This window comes from Falco rusticolus, chromosome 5 (assembly GCF_015220075.1).
Source record: "Falco rusticolus isolate bFalRus1 chromosome 5, bFalRus1.pri, whole genome shotgun sequence".
NCBI lineage: Eukaryota > Metazoa > Chordata > Aves > Falconiformes > Falconidae > Falco > Falco rusticolus.
Genome location: NC_051191.1, coordinates 91,091,712 through 91,110,484, shown reverse-complemented (window position 1 = coordinate 91,110,484; position 18,773 = coordinate 91,091,712). Strand labels below are relative to the sequence as shown.

General features: G+C 39.6%; 1 protein-coding gene across 1 annotated transcript in view; it reads left to right on the top strand.

Annotated features, from left to right (window-relative positions):
- KPNA1 (karyopherin subunit alpha 1) overlaps nt 1-18,773 on the top strand; it is a 54,752-nt gene that overhangs the window by 25,475 nt on the left and 10,504 nt on the right. Inside the window, exons 7-11 of the mRNA XM_037388964.1 lie at nt 4,454-4,542; nt 6,220-6,319; nt 6,926-7,089; nt 8,242-8,320; nt 10,816-10,941. Coding sequence (XP_037244861.1) covers nt 4,454-4,542; nt 6,220-6,319; nt 6,926-7,089; nt 8,242-8,320; nt 10,816-10,941 — 558 coding nt within the window. The remainder of the gene's footprint in view (nt 1-4,453; nt 4,543-6,219; nt 6,320-6,925; nt 7,090-8,241; nt 8,321-10,815; nt 10,942-18,773) is intronic.

Here is an 18,773-nt window from a genome sequence, read left to right as displayed (position 1 = left end):
TCGGTGGTCAGACCATTTGGCGTCCTTTTTTCCCATCAAAGAGTCTGAGTTTATGACAGCAGCTACATCTCCATTGTTCGTGAAAAACACTTCGGCTACATCTCCCCACTTCTGTTGTTGGTGTACTAAGTTTTAGATTTAGTCAGTGGCATATGTCCTAGCTTTTTTCCACTGATCACAGTTTTTCTTTCAAAAGACATGTAGAAATTCAGCTGTGCCAGCCTGAAATTATTTATATTGAAGGATTCCATCAAAGCCCTTTAGACATGCTTAAGGTGGATCTAGCTTCAGCACTGTCTTAGCTGCAGTTCTTTCAGTTCTTTGCTGTGTTCCCTTGCTGAGGTATTTAAAACCCAGATGTCAACTTGGGTTTCCTTGATGAACATTGAATTTCCTTCAGAAACCATGCAAGGCGTTATGCTCCCTGTCTGATCCTGCTGAGATTGTCTCACAGTGACAGATACGTGTTGTTGTGCTCTGCTGGACAGCCGGTGGCAAGAGCATCCCCAGCTGCCCTGTTCTCCTTTGGGAACATTTGTGTTTTCAGCTAAAGCAACCAACGTGTTTTTCCCCTCAGCATATTTCCATTTCTGGTTGTATTGCTGTTCTTTTGGTGACCATCGTTTGTTTGGCAGATGAATCCGTGAATCTGGTGTCCAGGTTCTGTTTGGCTTTTCCATCAGCAGCTCTCCTAACTAGGTCTTAGTATTCAAAATCATGAAGAGCAGTTGAGGCACGAGTATGAGCTACTTTCTCTGTTTGGGTGCATGAGATGTGAGAAATAAGTAACTATGAGGACTCCAGCCACTGAGAGAAAGGTGTTTACTGTGTTGGTTCATAGCAGAAGTCATGTCCTAGGAATCTGGCCTTCTGGTGTACTTCCTTGTGTCCGCTCTCCAGTCACATTGTGTGCAAGTTCATCTTCACCATCTGCATCCCAGCATTAGATCCGTTTCCCAAGTCAGTGGCCAAAAGTAGAGACAGTGTTGATTCTGACTTCATAATATCTCTTCTCCACCAAGAGGCACAGACTCTACACACTGTTGGTGGCTGGTTTAGCACTTGGCTTAAATATCCAGAGGCCTAATGAGATAGTGGCTGAGGGCCTTCAGAATCCAGGGGAAGGTGGAGGGTTGTCAGAGAGTACATGGATTATTCACAGAGGGCACCATATGGCTCAACAGTACTCTACAAAACTTGCACTTTACTGTTGCTACTGAAGTTGTCCAGCACTTGCAGGAAAAAACCACTGGAATTTAATAAACTGGAGACCTGCAACAATCCCTACTCCACTATTAGCAATAAATGGAAATTTGTAGACGTTTATAAAAAAAGATGCTGTCAGTTGGCAAGGCAGCATTTACACTTTCAGTTTACACACAACTTTGCTATGTAAGATGTTGGTTAAAAAGTCAAACTACAAATCTTAAAATGACTCATTCTTTTCATCTTTGGGTCTGGGTGTAGATATTGGAAAGTACTGAAATGGATTTTTTTTAAAGTATTTTTTGGATTTAATAAACTGACATTTAATGGAATTAAGTATCCTTTTTACCTCTGCAGCTATCCAGAAAAGAAGATAAAAACATTTGGGATGTACAGAAAGAAGCCAAAATGTGATGGCAGGCAAGCCATTTGCATCTTGAGGAGTGCACAAAAGCAGCAATGGAAATCATTGAACATAATTCAGACAAACAAACCCTGAATACACTTGTCAGTGTTCACATGTTGCCATGACAGAGCTTTGTATTTATGGCATTGTCTGATGAGAACAGTTTAAATGAGCTTGACTCATGTTCCTCACTTATCTGAAGAGCTGAAGTAATTCCTTAAGGAGAGACCTCTTCCTTGTTAAATGAAACCGTGTCTATTTTTCTAAAGATATTTCAATTTCTTTGCATCTTGTGTACTATCAGTCAATAGGATGGCAGGGATTTCTTGCAACATCCTCTCTTGCTAGGTCCTCTGATGCCAGGCTACTTGGCCAGACTTCTTTTGCCATTAAAAAAAAATAAATCAAGAGCGGGAAGGCAGTGACATGCTATTTGACTTCTCTGGTCTGACTTTTTGATGTGAGATTTGCTGTTGCAAAACCAGTCTGTCATTCGGGGTCAGAACGGATTCTTGGATTAAGTGATTATCACTGTCAACCCTAAAAATAGATATTGCTATAATGGCAAAAACAAAATCCACAGACAAGTGACATACAGCTTCCAGGGGTGTTTTAACATGTGTTAGGGTGTCCAGGCAAGGAGATTATATCTTCATACAAAGTTACTTACATGTTTAATAAAAGGAAATTATTGTAAATTCTAACTTTTTTGACCCCTAAATGTTTTTAGAAGACCCACAAGACTCATTTAGAACTAGCTGAAATCTTTGATTCATTCCTTGGGCTTGTGATTGCTGCAGAAATACAGGTACTGCTGGGAGCCACAGGCATGGCTTCTTCCAGTTCTGATATGAATGACATCTTGCAGGAGGTGGTGTTCTATCTCTTAAGCTAAATTTTTCCAGTAGCTGCCTTCTGTCTTGAGTCCATGAGGCTTCCAGACTCGACATCATGCTTCTGTGTCAGATAAACTGTTGTCACAACAGTTGTAAAATACTAAGAATTACAGATTTTCATGGTGCAGATAAGTTTTGGGAGGACATTGTGTAGTAAGGCTGTGCTGTTTCACAGCGAAGGTCAGTATAGCCTCGTGCCCTGTCTGACAGTGGCTGACAGCAGAAGCCTGGAAAACAATAGAAGAGCAAAACAAACTAATCCTTCCCCAGAATAGTCTCCTAGTCTCTGAACAACTTGCAGTGTTGGGACTTCTGATCTATCTATGGTGTTACTGGTAATACTGGTACAGAGGAGCTATCTTTTTATTTGGTATCTAGCTGGCATCTATGTTTACATTTTTTTTATATACATCTGCTTCTACCTGTATTACACTTGCAGAATTTTCTAGTGGTTTTGGGCCTCTAGAGTGGTTGGAGTCTTTTTTTTTTATTTTTTTATTTTTTTATTTATTTTTTTTTAAGGTAGCATCTTTTTGCCACCATTTAGAAATGTGTTACAGTAGAAAGCTTGTGCAACAAATCAATTGACATGGATAATGAATAAATAAGTTTCTTTCAGATTATCTGAGAATTACTTTGAGGTAACAAATGTGGCTTACGCTGTCAATTTCTTTAGAGGAGTAATTTATTTCAAGTAGAGATATGGAGAGAAAAATGTACTTACTTTGTGTGAGGGAACTTACATATGTTCTGTTGGAGAAATAGTTATGCACTGTAACACATTTTTCTGCAAGTAATACATAGTCTTCGATTGAAGAGAAATTTGGGGAGGACATTCAGCTGCTGTCATGACAAAAGCAATCCTTTTTATCTTCTCTGTGCAGTACTGGAAGTATTTCCAGTGGTTGTGTAGATGTTGTATGGGTCTTCCCAAATAAGCAGATACCTGTATCTATTTGATTTGACAGACCTCTGCTGACTTGAAATAAATGGCAAGTGTGAGTTTCATACAGTTTCTTGTGTGACAAAATATTGTCTGTAAATCAAATGGAATTCATAAAATTTTTTTTATACTTCGTATAGACTACTACTATTTTTCAGTTACAGCTCTCATATTAGTGGACAGTGATATCAAAACCACCACTTGACCCAAATGTATGAATAAAAAGCAATTAAATCTTTTATTCTCATAATACTACAGAAGATAGATTTCATGCTTCTTTAATTATCTTCTGGTATTTTAGATCTTTTCTTCTCAAAGTGAAGGGTTACATTAATACTGATGTAAAAGGGAGAAAATACCTGTCCTTGCATTTTGGCATGCATATGTCTTAATAGGCAACGCTGATTCTGTCTTGTGTAGTTTTCTCTTAAAGGATATATGCCAATGCCCATCCGAACTCTTTGATCCCACATATTGGTTTATTGTGCATATAGATTCTCATTTTCATCTTGGTTGGTGTCAGCATTCTTAATATGACTGTGTAAACAACGCATGCTTTTATGGCTTCTTAGGAAATACTAATATGGGCTGTTCCACACAAACATTTTTGGGTAGATAGAAACTTGCTTGACCTGTGCTATGAATGTCTGGGCTTGAACCAGCTCTGAACCAGGAGGAGTGTGGAATTAGTATGTTACTAAGCCTGAGGAGATAAGCTCATCTCTTATATTGTGGACAGAGCAAGGTTATGTCTGCCTGCAAAGTCTTTGGAGACATAAGTGTTGGCTGTTTTGGTATTCCTCTTAGATCTGTGTAAATACTCCTGAGTCATATAATGAGCTTGGGTGTACATATGTAATACTCAACCAGTATACATTCCCCTTCGGTACATTGTCCAGGATCTAACAGTGAGAACAGAGTATTTCCCACTCTAATACATACGCTAAATTGGTAGAATTGTGAGAATAAAAGCAATTACTGTTTTTTTTTTTTTCATTGCAGGCAGTATGGGCCCTTGGCAACATTGCTGGAGACAGCACTATGTGCAGAGACTATGTATTGGACTGTAATATCCTGCCCCCTTTATTGCAGTAAGTCTGTTTTAATATGTTTTCCAGAATTTTGCTCGTGTTTTCTGATAAGACTGAAGTTTGTGTTTTCCCTTGAAGAAGAATAATGATTTTTATTGTTTTTTAATTGTGAAATAATGAGACTTTTTAATGGGGGCTCCTGAACCACTTTTGTAATGGAGCTAAAATGGAAACATGTTTTAGGAGCAGCTAAGCTGGAACTATTTTACTCTGCAGAGTGGGTGGATGCCTGAGCTTATTACAGAGTCATAGAATAAGTTGAGAGGAACCTCTGGAGGTCACCTAGTCAAAGCCTTTCTTCATAGCAGGTGAGATCAGATTAGATTGCTCAACTGCTTAACCAGTCAAATTTGGAACATCAGAGGTAGATTTCATAGCCACCTGGGGCAACCTGTTGCAGTATTTGACCATGGCATGGTAAAACCCAATGTTCTGGGTTTTATCTTGTGACAGTTGCCTCTTTCCTGTCGCTGTGCACCCTTGAGGAGGATCTGGCTTCCTCTTTTCTGTATTTCTGTATCCACCTGTTCATCTGATGTAGACAGCAGTTTTATGTCCCCTTACAAAGGCTCCTACTAAGGCTGAGCAAATCCAGGTCTCTAGCCCTATTGCTGTGTGTTATTTCTTAAGTCTGCTAATTATCTTAACAGTCCCCTGCTGGAGGACCTTATTATGATTGCTGGAACAGTGACACCATCTTGTGTTGTCACGTCCAAATTGGGATTACTCAGTCTCTGTCCTTTGCAAACTGTTTGCAGCAGTGGAGTTCTCCAGCACTCTCATAAAGACATTGGTACAGTGTAGGATGGCTGTAAGAAAAAGAAACTGAGTTGTTAACAGTTGTGGAAAAAACTAGGTCGCACCATACTTCATTCCTTTTAGGCCGAAGAGCACCATGGCTAGTCACCTCTCGGTTGTCAGGAAGGTGCCTTGTCGGTATTACAGTTCACTGGGGGCTCCCTGTGCCTTACGGAGTAGAAGGTGGATCCTGCAGTTGGTGTGTGGATGCCTCCCATTAGCAACTGTGGGAAGAGACTGGTTTGGGGTGGTCTGGAATTCCATTCTAACAAGAACGCAGTGGGCAAGGCTCTCATATCCAGGGGCTGGAGCCAGTGTGCACAGGAGGTCTGTCAACAGCACTTGCTGGGAGAGAGGTGGCTGTCTTGCCTGTCTGGGAAACCCTAAACCTGATCATTCCTGTTTTCTGAGGATGTTTTGTTCTCCTAGTTAACATACCAGAGTCTAGAAGTGTACAAGTGGGGCTAATAGTCTAAGACTGACATAAAAATGCAGCGCAGCGAAGCAAGTATTCTCCTAAAATACCTGCACGTCCTTCTACTTAGAGTAATTTTGTCACAGTTCCTGCACCTTTGACTGTTAATCTGCCACATCAGTATCTAAGCAATTTAAATGAACATGCTTTCAGTGTAATGGTTATAGTTCTTGTTGGGATACTGGGACTAATGTGTCTGGCATGTGTGTTAGTATCCAGCCATCAAGCATGATTTTCCTCAGGGTGTATTTTTTAAAAAATAAACCTAGCATGTTTTGCCCTGGTGTATGTTTAAATGTAGGCCTGAGTTTATTTTAATGATTCATGCAGTTGACTCTACAAGGTTGCTTGGCTTTTAACTTTTTAAAAATCAAAGGCTGGAATTTTTTGTTGGTTTGTTTTAGATTGCTTTCAAAACAGAACCGTCTCACTATGACCCGAAATGCTGTATGGGCTCTATCCAACCTCTGCAGAGGGAAAAATCCTCCCCCAGATTTTGCCAAGGTAAGAGATTTTTTGAAAGGAAATTCATTCTGAGGTGGTAGTCAAATAAGCAATAAGGGTAGTGAAACTTAAATAGAAGAAATATTTCAGAATTTTTCTGAAACAATGTGTGGGCTTCTTACAGGTGAAATTGGTGGATGTATTCAGTCTTTTGGGCAGACATTCACAACCACTGTTTTAATACAGCTACCTCCTAGCTTTTTGATACTTGTCCTCTACTAGAGATGACCATCCCACAGCAGAACAAAACTCTACATCTTGGTTGCTGTAGTGTGAAGTATGGCGCATCTTAGCAGACAAGTCTGGGTTGAAGTTGCCAGACATTGTGTGTAGAGGCTGAGGAATTCTCATAGTGCTTTTCTGTGGTACTTGCTGGTAGCTAACATGTCAGCAGAGTATGGTGGTTGTGTTTCTGACTTGCGTAGCTGCAGTCGTAGCTCGGTCCTGCACGGAAGTGCTGCCTAGGTCTGACATTTTTTGAGTATTGAACCGTGAGGTGCTGGTGCCTAGGACTGTAATGTCACATACAACATTAACTGACATGTTAATAGAACTTCTGGCCCTTCTAATTGCACAATGTGTGTATCTCCTCTTAATGTCTTACAGGTTTCACCTTGTCTTAGTGTGCTCTCCTGGCTGCTCTTTGTCAATGATACGGATGTATTAGCTGATGCCTGCTGGGCTTTGTCCTATTTGTCTGATGGCCCCAATGATAAAATCCAGGCTGTGATTGATGCAGGAGTCTGCAGAAGACTTGTGGAATTGCTGATGTAAGAAATTTCTACTGAGAAAATGTACTATCCACTCTTGTCCCTAAAATCAAAGTTCCAGCAATAGGAAGTTTAATTAGATCTGTCTTGAAATGTAGTAATTTCCAAAAGCGAAATTTGAGTTTTAATTTTACTTGACTATATTCAGTCTTCTCTGTTTGTCATGACTAACAGAAACAATGGAACTTTTCTTCTACTAGTTTTGCTCTCTTAAAGAGATTTTTTTTATCCTGCACCTAACAGCTGCATTTTTGTAAAACTCGTAACATATACTGGAATTTTCTCTGTGCCATGTTATAACTGCCTACCAATGGCATTGCTGAAGGATATCGAAGATAGAAATGTAAGAAATAGTAAAATTTACTAGAATTGACAGTACCAGGGACTTGAAAGGTAAATAATTTCTTAAATCTTACTGCAAAAATATACTCACACTTTGGTCAGTAAAGTGTAGCTGTGGGAGTTGGGGTCAGGGAGACCGGCCTTGTTCAGAGCCATTTCTCCAGGTCTAAGGGAAGGACATGGAACACTCAGTTACTTAAGAACAAGAAATAAGGATTTTCAATGATGTAAATAAAAGACTATTGAGGCTTTTCAGATTAAAGCGAAACTGATGCTCAATTAATGAATAGAATGTATTACCTAAGGTACCTTTTTTGAAGAAGTGTTTTAATTTGAGAAAAAAAATCCTTACTACACCCTTCCTATTCCAGTCCTGGATTAACGATGATGGGAGGATGCATATGATGACAGAAGATGCTCAAACAGCTGCATGGGTTAAACACACAGCTTCTATCCGTGTTCCTCTGTCTGTCTCATTCTCTGCCTTTGTGCACGCTACCTATGTGTGTTTTGTAGTTAAAGCTGATAACTTTTCCCTCCCAAGGATGCCTATACTCTGAAGTACTTGTATTCTTTTGATTTCATATTTTATTTTTATGCTGCTCCATGATAGCTGAAGGTCTGAATATTTAGAAACCCTAGAAAGACTTACCTTTAGTTCAAAATCAGAGTGTTCTGATTCAGATAGTGAGAATTAAGTCAGGTTTAGCAGGGAAGTTTTGCACTGGCTGATGGATGTTCTTTCCTTGAGGATGTAAAGATGGAAATGCTTCAGGATGGTTAACACAAATTTTTCTTTGGTAATTTCAGGCACAATGACTACAAAGTTGTATCTCCTGCCTTACGAGCTGTTGGGAACATTGTCACAGGAGATGATATCCAGACCCAGGTATGGATGCACTTTCTCACACGTCCTACTGGAGTTCATCTTCCTGTCAGTTCTGATAACTTACTCACAAGCACTCCTCTTGTTTCTTTTGAAGTTCGAAAGTGGAGGATTGATGACACTAACTGCCTTAAAACATGTGATGCTTTTCATAGTTTTTGTTCAGTCCTGAACTGCTGGTGGCTCTTACACAGCTACGTCTGGGATTTATATATAGCTATGCAGTACCCTTTGAGGGTTTGGTTTTTTTTTTTTTTTTTTCTGGTTTATTTAAAGCAAGCCTGCCTCTTAGGTGAATTTTATGCTGAATGATTTGTATGATAGGGCCATTGAAGGCTAATCACATTTGATGGTGTTGACAGTCTATGAGTAATATACCAAAAATGAGTGTCTGGTCAGATTTCAGATGGTATGAAGTTGTGTTGGGCACATGTTTGGAGAAGTGTTGGCAGGAGGCAGTGATTCTCACTGCTGTATTGAAATTAAACTGGGAGCCAGGAAAGATGATGCTTCAGGGGCCCTAGGTTGTCACCTTGCTGCTTGGTAGGTTTTGCGAGAGGCAGCAGCTCCCACCAGTTTTTAACATCTGTGGGAGCAGAGAGTCCATGCCTTGCATATACACTACCTGTGATCCACTGGCTGGTGGCAATCTCTTTTTACACGTAGAGCAGAAGCTCCAGTTACGGTCTTCTGCTGTTGTACCTCATGTTAAACGCTTTTTCCCCCTTTGTGCATTCTGACACCCTTTTGTGAGGCTCAGTTGGTAAGAGGAAGAGTACAGAGTAGGCTAATGCTCTTGAAACTCTACTGACTCTTGGCCTTCATCTTAGATCACAAACTAAAAAGCATGCCTGTGTGGTGCAGAGCTGCCTGACACGCACAGCCAAATTGGATTGAAGTGACAGGCTCAAAGAGGCTTGCTGTCGTGGGCTGTTATTTTAGTAAACTGATGGCAGAAACGGGATCAAAAAGTGGTAGCAGCTGTGAATGGGGAGGTGTGTGCAGTGGAGGCAGTGAAATGGACATCCAGGAGGCAGTGGTAGCAGCTAGGGGTGTGAGACAGCGTGAAGAGTGTGGAGAAGGATGCCTTCAGTGAGGTGTAGAGACACAAAGCTTATGATTCCTCATTAAAAGTGTTAATTACGCCTTCCATGTAAAGTTAAAATCTAGGCTCCTAATCTTGAGGCTTCTTTCAATGCTTGTTTTTTGGTTTGGATAAATATATCTTCTGGAATTCTGTAGTTTAGTGATAGTAGTAGTCCAGCTTTCGTAGTTGAAACATTTTTGAATATGAATGCAAGACTGTTGCCTGAAAACTTCTCTGTGTAGCCTCAGAGCACAAACCTGCTTTTACTTTAGATCTCATTTGTAACTATTAATAATTGCCAGTGCTTGGAGATGGCCAAAACCTTAGATGATATGCATGAAGAAAAAATACTTGAAGCAGATACCCAATACAATGCTAAACTATAGTATTTGCTTTTTTTAATCTTAATGTGGAGTAGAAAGGTTTAAGGAATATGGGGGTGGGGGGGAAATGGTGGTGGATATGAGCAAGGGGATTCAGTCCAGAGATTCCATGATCAGAAGTCATCACTATAATTTAGCTTGAATCTGCCATCCTTTTGACCTCCACTGACATGTTGAAGAATTTCTCATTCTGCACCACGCTGTTCTAAGCTGTCTGCTTTTGCCATGCAAAGCAAAACTACAGTGCTTCTTGGCAGGCTTTTCCAATTTTTTAACTTGCAAGAAGCTGGAATTTAATAATTAAAAAAAAAAATTAATCTTTCAGTCATTGAATCTTGTTATGCCCTTTTAGAGGGGCAAAAAGCCCTTCACTGTCACATGACCTAATCGAGGATTCTGTCTTCTAACATCCCTGTTCTGGGGTATGTTCTCTTGTACTTTGGGCACTCAAAATTTTGATTTTGGAAATGCAGACTTGCCTGCAACTCTTCTGCTCTGTGAAATTGCAATTTTTGACAATTCTGGACAATTTTTTAGTTAAGAATTGCCCATTTATGATGTCAATGGACCCAGCACTGGCAACAGTCTGCCCCACTGTGCCAGCTGATGTGGAAAACAGAAGTAGCTGGAGATCCAGTTGTTCAAAAAGACAGCATTTTTCTGTTGTCTTGTTTTCTGTAATCTTATTTTTCTTCGGGTATAAAGGGCTTAGTATCTTCTTGTGTTCAGGTCACACTGAAATCATAATGAAGGCATGATGTCTTACCTGAGTTACTAAGCTGTTTTGCTCGTAGCTTTCCTGCCAACATTTGCTTCTTAGTTCTTGCTGGTTTTTCATTTTGTTTGTTAGTTGTTTTGTGGGGTTTTTTTTTGTTGTTTTTTTTTTTTTTTTTTTAAATTTCTGGGGTCGTCTGATGGGGTATGCTTTTACAGTTTTGAAGACAACTTATTCCTTGTTCCTGTGATTCTTTATCCTAAATTACCTCTAAGATGTGGTTTGTTTTGTTTTGTTTTTCTTTGGTATTCAGGTAATTCTGAATTGTTCAGCCCTGCAGAGTTTACTGCACTTGCTAAGCAGCCCAAAAGAATCTATCAAAAAGGAAGCGTGCTGGACAATATCTAATATAACAGCTGGAAACAGAGCCCAGATCCAGGTAACCTTTTCAGCTATGATCAGTAATATTTGTCTTGCAGGCTAGAAGAAACACACATCAGGCAGTATACTGTTTTTTGTGTATAAAGTGCTTATTTGTATGTATATGCAGTCACAGATACATAACTATGTACGAGCAAAAATATATTACAGGCTTTGTGTGTAATTGAATATTTCAATGCCCCAGTCATCTCTCAAATTCAAACTATGTAATTTTATAATCATCTATAGACTCTAAGGGGGGGGAGGGGGGAAGATAGTCATGCTAGAGAATTACAAAATGAGGCTAAGCTCAAGAAAACCTTGTCTTAACTAATTTGCTTCATGCCTTTGACAGTCACTAAGACACAGAAATTCTCAAGCCCCAAAAAAGTAAGCTACAAACTTTGAGAATCAAATAACTTTACATGTTTCTTGACTTCATCACCTGATATGGACACCTACATTGTAAAATACTTTATTCCTGTTTATATTTTCTTATAATTCCTGATACAAGAAGTTGTGCTTAGTCAAAGGAGGAGGATATCTAACATGTTGCACTGAGATTCACTCTTTCTGATTATACCAATTTTTGTACCCCCTTCATTTTAAGTGATGGCACACAGAAGCAAATGAAAGTCTCACTCCCTTATGTCCGTTTATGATTAGGCCTCCAGAGGACCACATCTTTGTTCTGAGTCTGGGCTCAGTGTCTCCAGATGGTATAAATAAGACACTGACCATCTCTTCCCCAGAGAAAAGTTCTTTGACTAGATAAAGAAGCAGCTGCTAAATATATTTTTTTCCTGGATATGGAGCTTTCTCAGAACAGCTATGCTAGGGGAATATTTGCTTGGCTTTCAAGGCCAGTGCCTTATTCCTTCTCTTTTAGAAGTGATAGAAAACCAGCCTGTAGTGAAACCAGCCTTTGCCTGATAAATATACAAAGTTCCCCTCAAGGCAGTTGAATGGAAGTCTCGTGTAAATCAAATTTAATTCTTCTGAAGTTATGCTTCTCAATGTTGTTCTCCCTCGCTGGATACAGAGAGTATTTTCAGAGATTGCAGAGGATGCGAGGGAGTCCAGTTGGAGATAGCTGTTCTTTGAGGAATAGAAATAAGTAGCAGAAATATTGGACATGATACGTATTTGTCTCATTTGTAACCAGGCAGAAACAGTGCGTGCTCACACAAAGTAAACCAAGTCCCGTGGTGTACTGGCAGAAGTGGCCGAGGAGTACTTCCTTCCTCCATATCGTTTTCCTTGGAAGGCAGCCTGACACTTGCTAGTCTAGTATCTGATGGCTCTGGATTATTCATTTTGTAAGATCAGAATTAGTGTGAAGTGGTTAACCCTCTGCACCCAGGGGATCGAAGTATTTCTCTCTCTGCAGAAAACTTGCAGGAGTTTGTAAGAAGGCTGCATGTTTTTCCTGAGGAAAAAGTATGTTACATCCTTTGCAGGTGGTACTTGCAATCTTTTGGTTATATGCTCTCCCTTACAAGGACCATCCAGCTGCTGAAGGGGCAGCAGGAAGCCTTAACACCTTGAATGAGGTCTTCGTCTCAGAAGCCATAGGAAATAAAGCTAATGCTTTTGTGGAAGATAAGTCAGCCTCTGCTAAGCTTGCTGGAATTAAGAGCAAATGTTCATCTAACTCCAGAGATGCTTATGTTAGGAAATGAGTAGGCAAAACCCCAAAACTTGTGAAGGTGGAAAGCTGTGTAGGTTCTCCTTCTCTGATGTAAGGATGTGGCTAAGATGGAAGTGCAACTGTGAGCAAATAAACCTCCTACACTTGTATTTGCTCTGGCTTTCTCAGTCAAGATTTTACTTTTACCGCTGAAGAGCATGCTTTTTGTTGGATATAGAGAATGATATGGTTACTTAATCTAACCTTGGTAGAGCTCCAAGAATTTTGATTCTGCCTTTATTGTGGCTTGCGTGTTAATCTGTGGATTAGCTGAATTTCTAACAAAGTACTGTGTAAAATCAGCAACTGTACCACTGTATTGTCCAGCGTCAGCAGTTCTAGTTGCTGTGCAATTAGCAGTGCAGAGAAGGTAGTTACTACTGCTTGTACTAAGGTAAAAATGTTTTTGCCTTTGCTTTTCTTGCAATGAAGAGTCTTTCCGTTGGTTTAGCCATGCTACTACCACCTTAGAAACAGGGAGAAGTATTTTTTGTCTCTAGAAAGCCATTTCTGCTTTTCCTGGGAAGTCTTAAGAGTATTTTCTGCACAACAGTCCAGCCCAATACATTTTCTTAACTCTGTGTTTTTTCCCAAGTTTATCAGAGAGTTGCTTCAGGTTGCACAATCATATAGGAATGCTGCAGACTTAAAAAAAAGAAGAGCTTGAGAAAATCAGATATCTGTACAGGTCATTCCATAAAGAAATAAGTATTGAAAGTGGCAACAGAAAGTAAAGTTTGTTATTAGAGCATTTGTTCAAAACTTCAGGATCTCTGTTCTCGTATTCTTGATCTGCTGAAGGTACAGTTGTGAAGAGTCCTAGAGGTAACTTAAATTCTAGTGCACCAGAAACTATTTCAATAGTCTATTTACTTCTGTGACTTCTACATAAGTATTCACTGTACTAAGTCATCCTGTTCAAGTGAAGGAGTAAGTGCCTGTCCTTGTTTGCACAGTATTCTTGTGCCTGGTATCCACTACTCCGACATGTAAAAGTAAGGCTTTAGGTGGAGAATCTTAACTATACCCTTAGTAATCCTCTGTCGTCTTAACTGTTGTCACATCTTTATTTGAAAACAAATAAGAATGAAATCTCTCCTTCATTAAAATTTGCCTAATGTAGCTAAACAAAATTGTTAGGTTCTTCTATGTGTATGTGTTTAGTTTTTAAAGAATTTGAGGTGTCTTGTCACCAGTTTAGATCAGCCCCCTTTCTGCTGAGAACAGATCAGAATTGCTTGGAAAGGTGAGGTGGGAAGGCAGGGAGAGGGCAATTAATGCTATGAGCCATTAGTATTGCACCTTCATTTCTAGCAGATGATTCTTTTAGAAGTACAAAACCCCCTCTTAAATGCACAGAAAAAATAGTCATGGTTGCATGGGTAGAGGCTTGTTTTCTCAGGGTTATTGCATCAGGAAGAAAACGGTGTCAAACAAATCACCAAAATAAACATATATATAAAAGAACCCAGCTTAAAGCAGCTGCCTTAGGATGTCACAGGTGAGGCTGGAAGCATGTTGATGCATTACTGAAGTCTGGGGGGAAAAAAAATGTGAGAAGCAGCTTCTCAAAAGTGAAACCTATAGTTCATTTAAGAATCCCTCAGGCCCCGTTCAGAGTAATTGAGCTGCCTTGGAACCCTGAGCATGCACATACTACATAATGAAACGCTGACTGCCCTAAGTGCATACCCAATTTAATCTATATAGCAGGTATAAAAGAGATTAAAAAAATAGTGTCTGATTCTGAGCAGGAAATAATTTGCAATATAATTACCAGAACAGTTATGTCTGTCATGGGGCTGGGATTTTTAGAACTGCGAAAGGAGGCCTGCTAGAGGAAAGTTGTGAAGTAAAGGACACTGGAGGATTTTTACAATGTGCTTGATCAGAGATTTCGAGGCTAGTGTTTCTTGGAAGCCAAGTTGGCAATTGCACAATTTCAACACAATTATCTTGTGTTGAAAGGGAATTATCATCACAGATGTGTAACATTCCAGAAAGGTTCTTAATTCTTCAGTTTCTAGTCTCAACCTAGAGAATGCCATGTGAGGTACCAGGTGTGTTGAAACCTCCTTCCAGCTGAAGGGCTGATAGTCTGCTTTTCTCGGAAAACCCTTCTCTGAGGTGTTACTTCAGACAACTCCTACTCAATGTCAAAATCACTGTAAACATTTGAGCTGAAAACCCCTTTAAAATAATTTCTGAAGTTGGAAAATGTGCTTTGGTAAAGTGTTTCTTGAAGATGGTCACATGCTAAAATGGAGAATAGAAGCCTAGTTGTGTTTTTAGTGGTTGTGAGAACAAAGAGTGATTCCTGTCTGGGAAGAATATCTGATTTACCTAAGTTCACAGATGAATATTTGATCTGAGTTGAGTTTGTTCTTTCTCTAAATTAATTGCACATTGTGACGAATTCAAACATTACTTCCTGAGAATTGGTCTTCCTTACAGAAGGAATTCTAAAATACTAGGTGCAGCTCTAAACGAAATAATTTATTTTCCTTTCTCCTCAGTCCCTCCAAATTGTTTGTTAGCTCCTACTAGAGGTCACAGACTGTAGCCAAATCTCTTCCAGCCTCTGATACTAATTGGATTTTGAGCACGCACAGTCTTTAGCCAGAAATCAGACATGAATAATTTCAGCACATGGTGATTTTTTTCCTGAAAGTTAAATGTCTGCCTGGCATAGTAAACCACATTATGGCAAGTTACCAGCTGATCTGAGTAGTGGGTTACGGCTCCAGACTAGTCAGGATGTTACAGTACTGTGGAAACTTTGGGTAGTGCTCGTCTTAATTTAGCAATCCCTTCTGCACACCCAAGTATTTTGATGAATCTAACAGGTATTTTACCTAACGAGTATTAACAGACAGAGCTATATTTAGTGTTGTTTAAGATTGCATTGGGTTACACTCCCTCCATCCACCCACTCTGAAGTATAGAAATACAAAGTTAGAGGGAAGGACTTCTCTGTTTGTTTCCGCTTTCACACTGCCTGCAGCGCTGGTTGGTAGCACACTCCAGAGGCTTTCACTGCCATTTCTAAAAGATAAGGCAGCAGCCTGTCACCCTTAGATTTGCACTCAAACACAATCGAGTAAACTCTTTCTGGTGTTAAGGCAATATAAGTTAACATGCATGGGATGTGTGAAAGTAAGTGCTGAACTTTCTTTTGTAGCTCTTATTAAAGCACAGGAGGTCTGGTTTTTTTTCCCCATCAAAAGTGGAAGTGAAAGCCTTTCTGAGTGTGTTATCAGCAGTGCCTAGGCAGCAGCAAAGTGTGGTGGAATACAGTAGTCTTTCCCCTCTTTATTTCTGTGCTTTTAAGGTTTGGGTTGGATGTATATATCCTGATGCAGTCATGATTGTCACTAAGTATAGTTTTTGTTTGTTAATTTCCTAGTTTGTATACAGCTTTGCTGTACTTCAGTGGATAGCTTCCCCAGTCAGGGAGAAGGGGAACTACATCTTCCTGGGAGTCAGAAGGAGAACTGCACAGCTGAAGCTAAATCCTGACTGTCGACCCTTCTGAAGGGTATGAAAGGCTATCACATACCTCAGAAAATGTTCTGTCTTAACTTCGCAACCTGTTGAAAAGCTATGAAAGGCAGTACATCAGACACAATCTTCCATATCTGACAGTGAAGACATCATAGGAGTTCTCTCCTGTTGACAGGTTAAGAAACTATCACTTCTTTTCTAATATGCCTTAAATTCTCACAAGAACGTCTGGAAACCAGAGTATGGCTAGGCATGGTAGCAACAGGGTCTGTGCCATATTTTTCCTCCTTTAGGGTTTCCTATCCTTGCTGAAATGGGCAAGTAGAGCAAATGATACATTGCCTGTCAGTTTTAAAAACTCTGGAATGAAATACATGTTTATGAATTGGGGTAAAGATACAACCTAAAAATTTTCAGAGGCTTTTCAAAAAGACCACAGTAATGTGGGGAAAAGGAGTGATGTGATTCATACAGAGTTGTGGTTTACACAGGCAAACTGTGTGTCACATTACTCAAATATAAAATGTGTTTGACTTATGCCATAGCTTGCACAAGCGGTCTAAAATCTTCATGTGCTGTTTGTGGTGGCAGAACTTTAAAAAATGTCTCGATTAGGAGCAAAATATGGCATTGCTGACAAGGCCATACTTGTTTGAGGACCAATGAAAGTCAAAGGTGAATCTCTTTCAGGTTTAAGTTTCTGTTTAAGTACAAAAAATCCGTTTTCAGGCTTCTACGTGTGCTGAATCTCATACATCATACCATACTGAGTGCAGCAGAGCTAGAATACCTTTAATTCCTTTATTCTGCCTGAAAACCTCAGCAGTCAGCAGTGTATAGTCTTATCTTTTTTTTTTTACTGTGGGGCAGACCCTGGAAGCTGGTGATGCCTCAGCAAGGTGCTGTTCATTACAGTGCAGGTTCCTCCTGACAGCTGTAGCAACCTTGTGGGAACTGGCTGTAGAAGTTTGCTTTATAAGCAGTTAGGAGTTTATAGGCTTAGGTGTTTGTGTCAACAACGTAGAAGTCCATTAGAACTGAGATCCGAAGTGCTTCCTTCCTGGCTCTCAGATGGCAGTTGTTTTGTTACTCGTGCCATCATATTAGGTAGCTTTGGCTTACAAATATTTGCTATGTTATTTAAAAAGCAGTTGCAAATTGAATCAGTATACTAACAAGGTAACTGGAATGCAGGTAACTGGGAAGCCTTTATGAACTGAAACTTCCAGCCAGGAGGAGGAGATGACAGCAAGAGGGCTGTATTCGCAGCTGCTAGCTAGGGTGGTGACTGTAATGTGGATTTGTTAAAAGCTAATGAGAGAGCTCGCAGGAGCAGGAAAACAGCCAGGCTGTAAGACTTGTTTGCTTTCACATTTATGTGATGAATCATATATAGACACACAACGCCAACACTTGCATAATAAATGGTTATGTGCAGTTTTGCATACCACAAGTGATTTATTTGTGGGAATCCAATGGAGGAGAAGCAAATTCTCTTGGAACTGACCAGCTCAAAATACTAATTTAATATACTACTGCTGAAGACCTGCTTTCTAACAGTGAGTACAATGTATTTAGATCTAACATCCATGAAGATGTAATAAGATTCTCAAAACTCACTTTTATGTAGCTTCACGCTTTAAAAATCAAATATTACAAAGTGAAAGAAGCTTGATGAAAACATGTAAGAAGGATAGAACTTTCCAAGAAACAGGCAACCCCCTTGGAGGGCCACAGCACAAGATACACCATCTAATTGAAAAGAAGAATAATTAAAAAAACCAAACAAACACAAAGTTGACACTTCAAAAGTGAGGGCCAGATCTGCTGAAGGACTGAGCATTACAATTCAGTTCAATTTCTATTTCAAAATGCAGATTTCAATTAAAATTCAATATCAGTTTTCTGAAAGACTCTTAGTTACAAGTCGAGATGGAGTTCAGTTCCAACAAATACGAATGGATGCAATTGGGCAAAAATTTTAGTGTTAGTTTGATGTATTAAAGGATGGGCTTAGGATTACCTATTATGCAGAAAAGAAATTTTGAATGTATTTTGAAGACACCACCTCAGTGCTTGGTAGTAGTAGCCTAAAATCAATATGAATATTAGAGATCATCAGGAAAGGGATTAAAAAAAGCCAAAAAGAGGAATCCTTATTCTTGTTCCTGTATAAATCTTCACTGTTGCCCTCTATGTAGATCTGTCCTCAGAGATTATGGTAGGAATGGGTGCTAAGGAGGGACCATAAAGTGACAACTGGATTCCGTATGAGGAACAACTTTGTAGACGATGAGGCAAACAAAGGGACATGTGGCAGGATGCTGTAGAAACCTGAGTGGCATCTGAGAAGGTAAACAAGTAATGATGTTTCTTTCTTTTTTGAGCAAAATGCATCAAGGAAGAGTCGTCAGAGAAATCGCTAGGCACTGCGTTTAGGACAAACGAGCACATATCTTCTCATACTGGTGTAGTGTAACTGGAACGTGTTGCTGCAGCTGTGAATACATAGAAAGGAGAAAAAGAAGAATCGGCATGATTAGAGTTTACGCTTTCCTGTGCATCTGCTGTTGATTGCTTGTGGAAGCAGGATGTTAGTATGTTTTGTTCTTACACAGAAGCACAGGAGTAATTTGGATTCAAAAAATCCATATAAA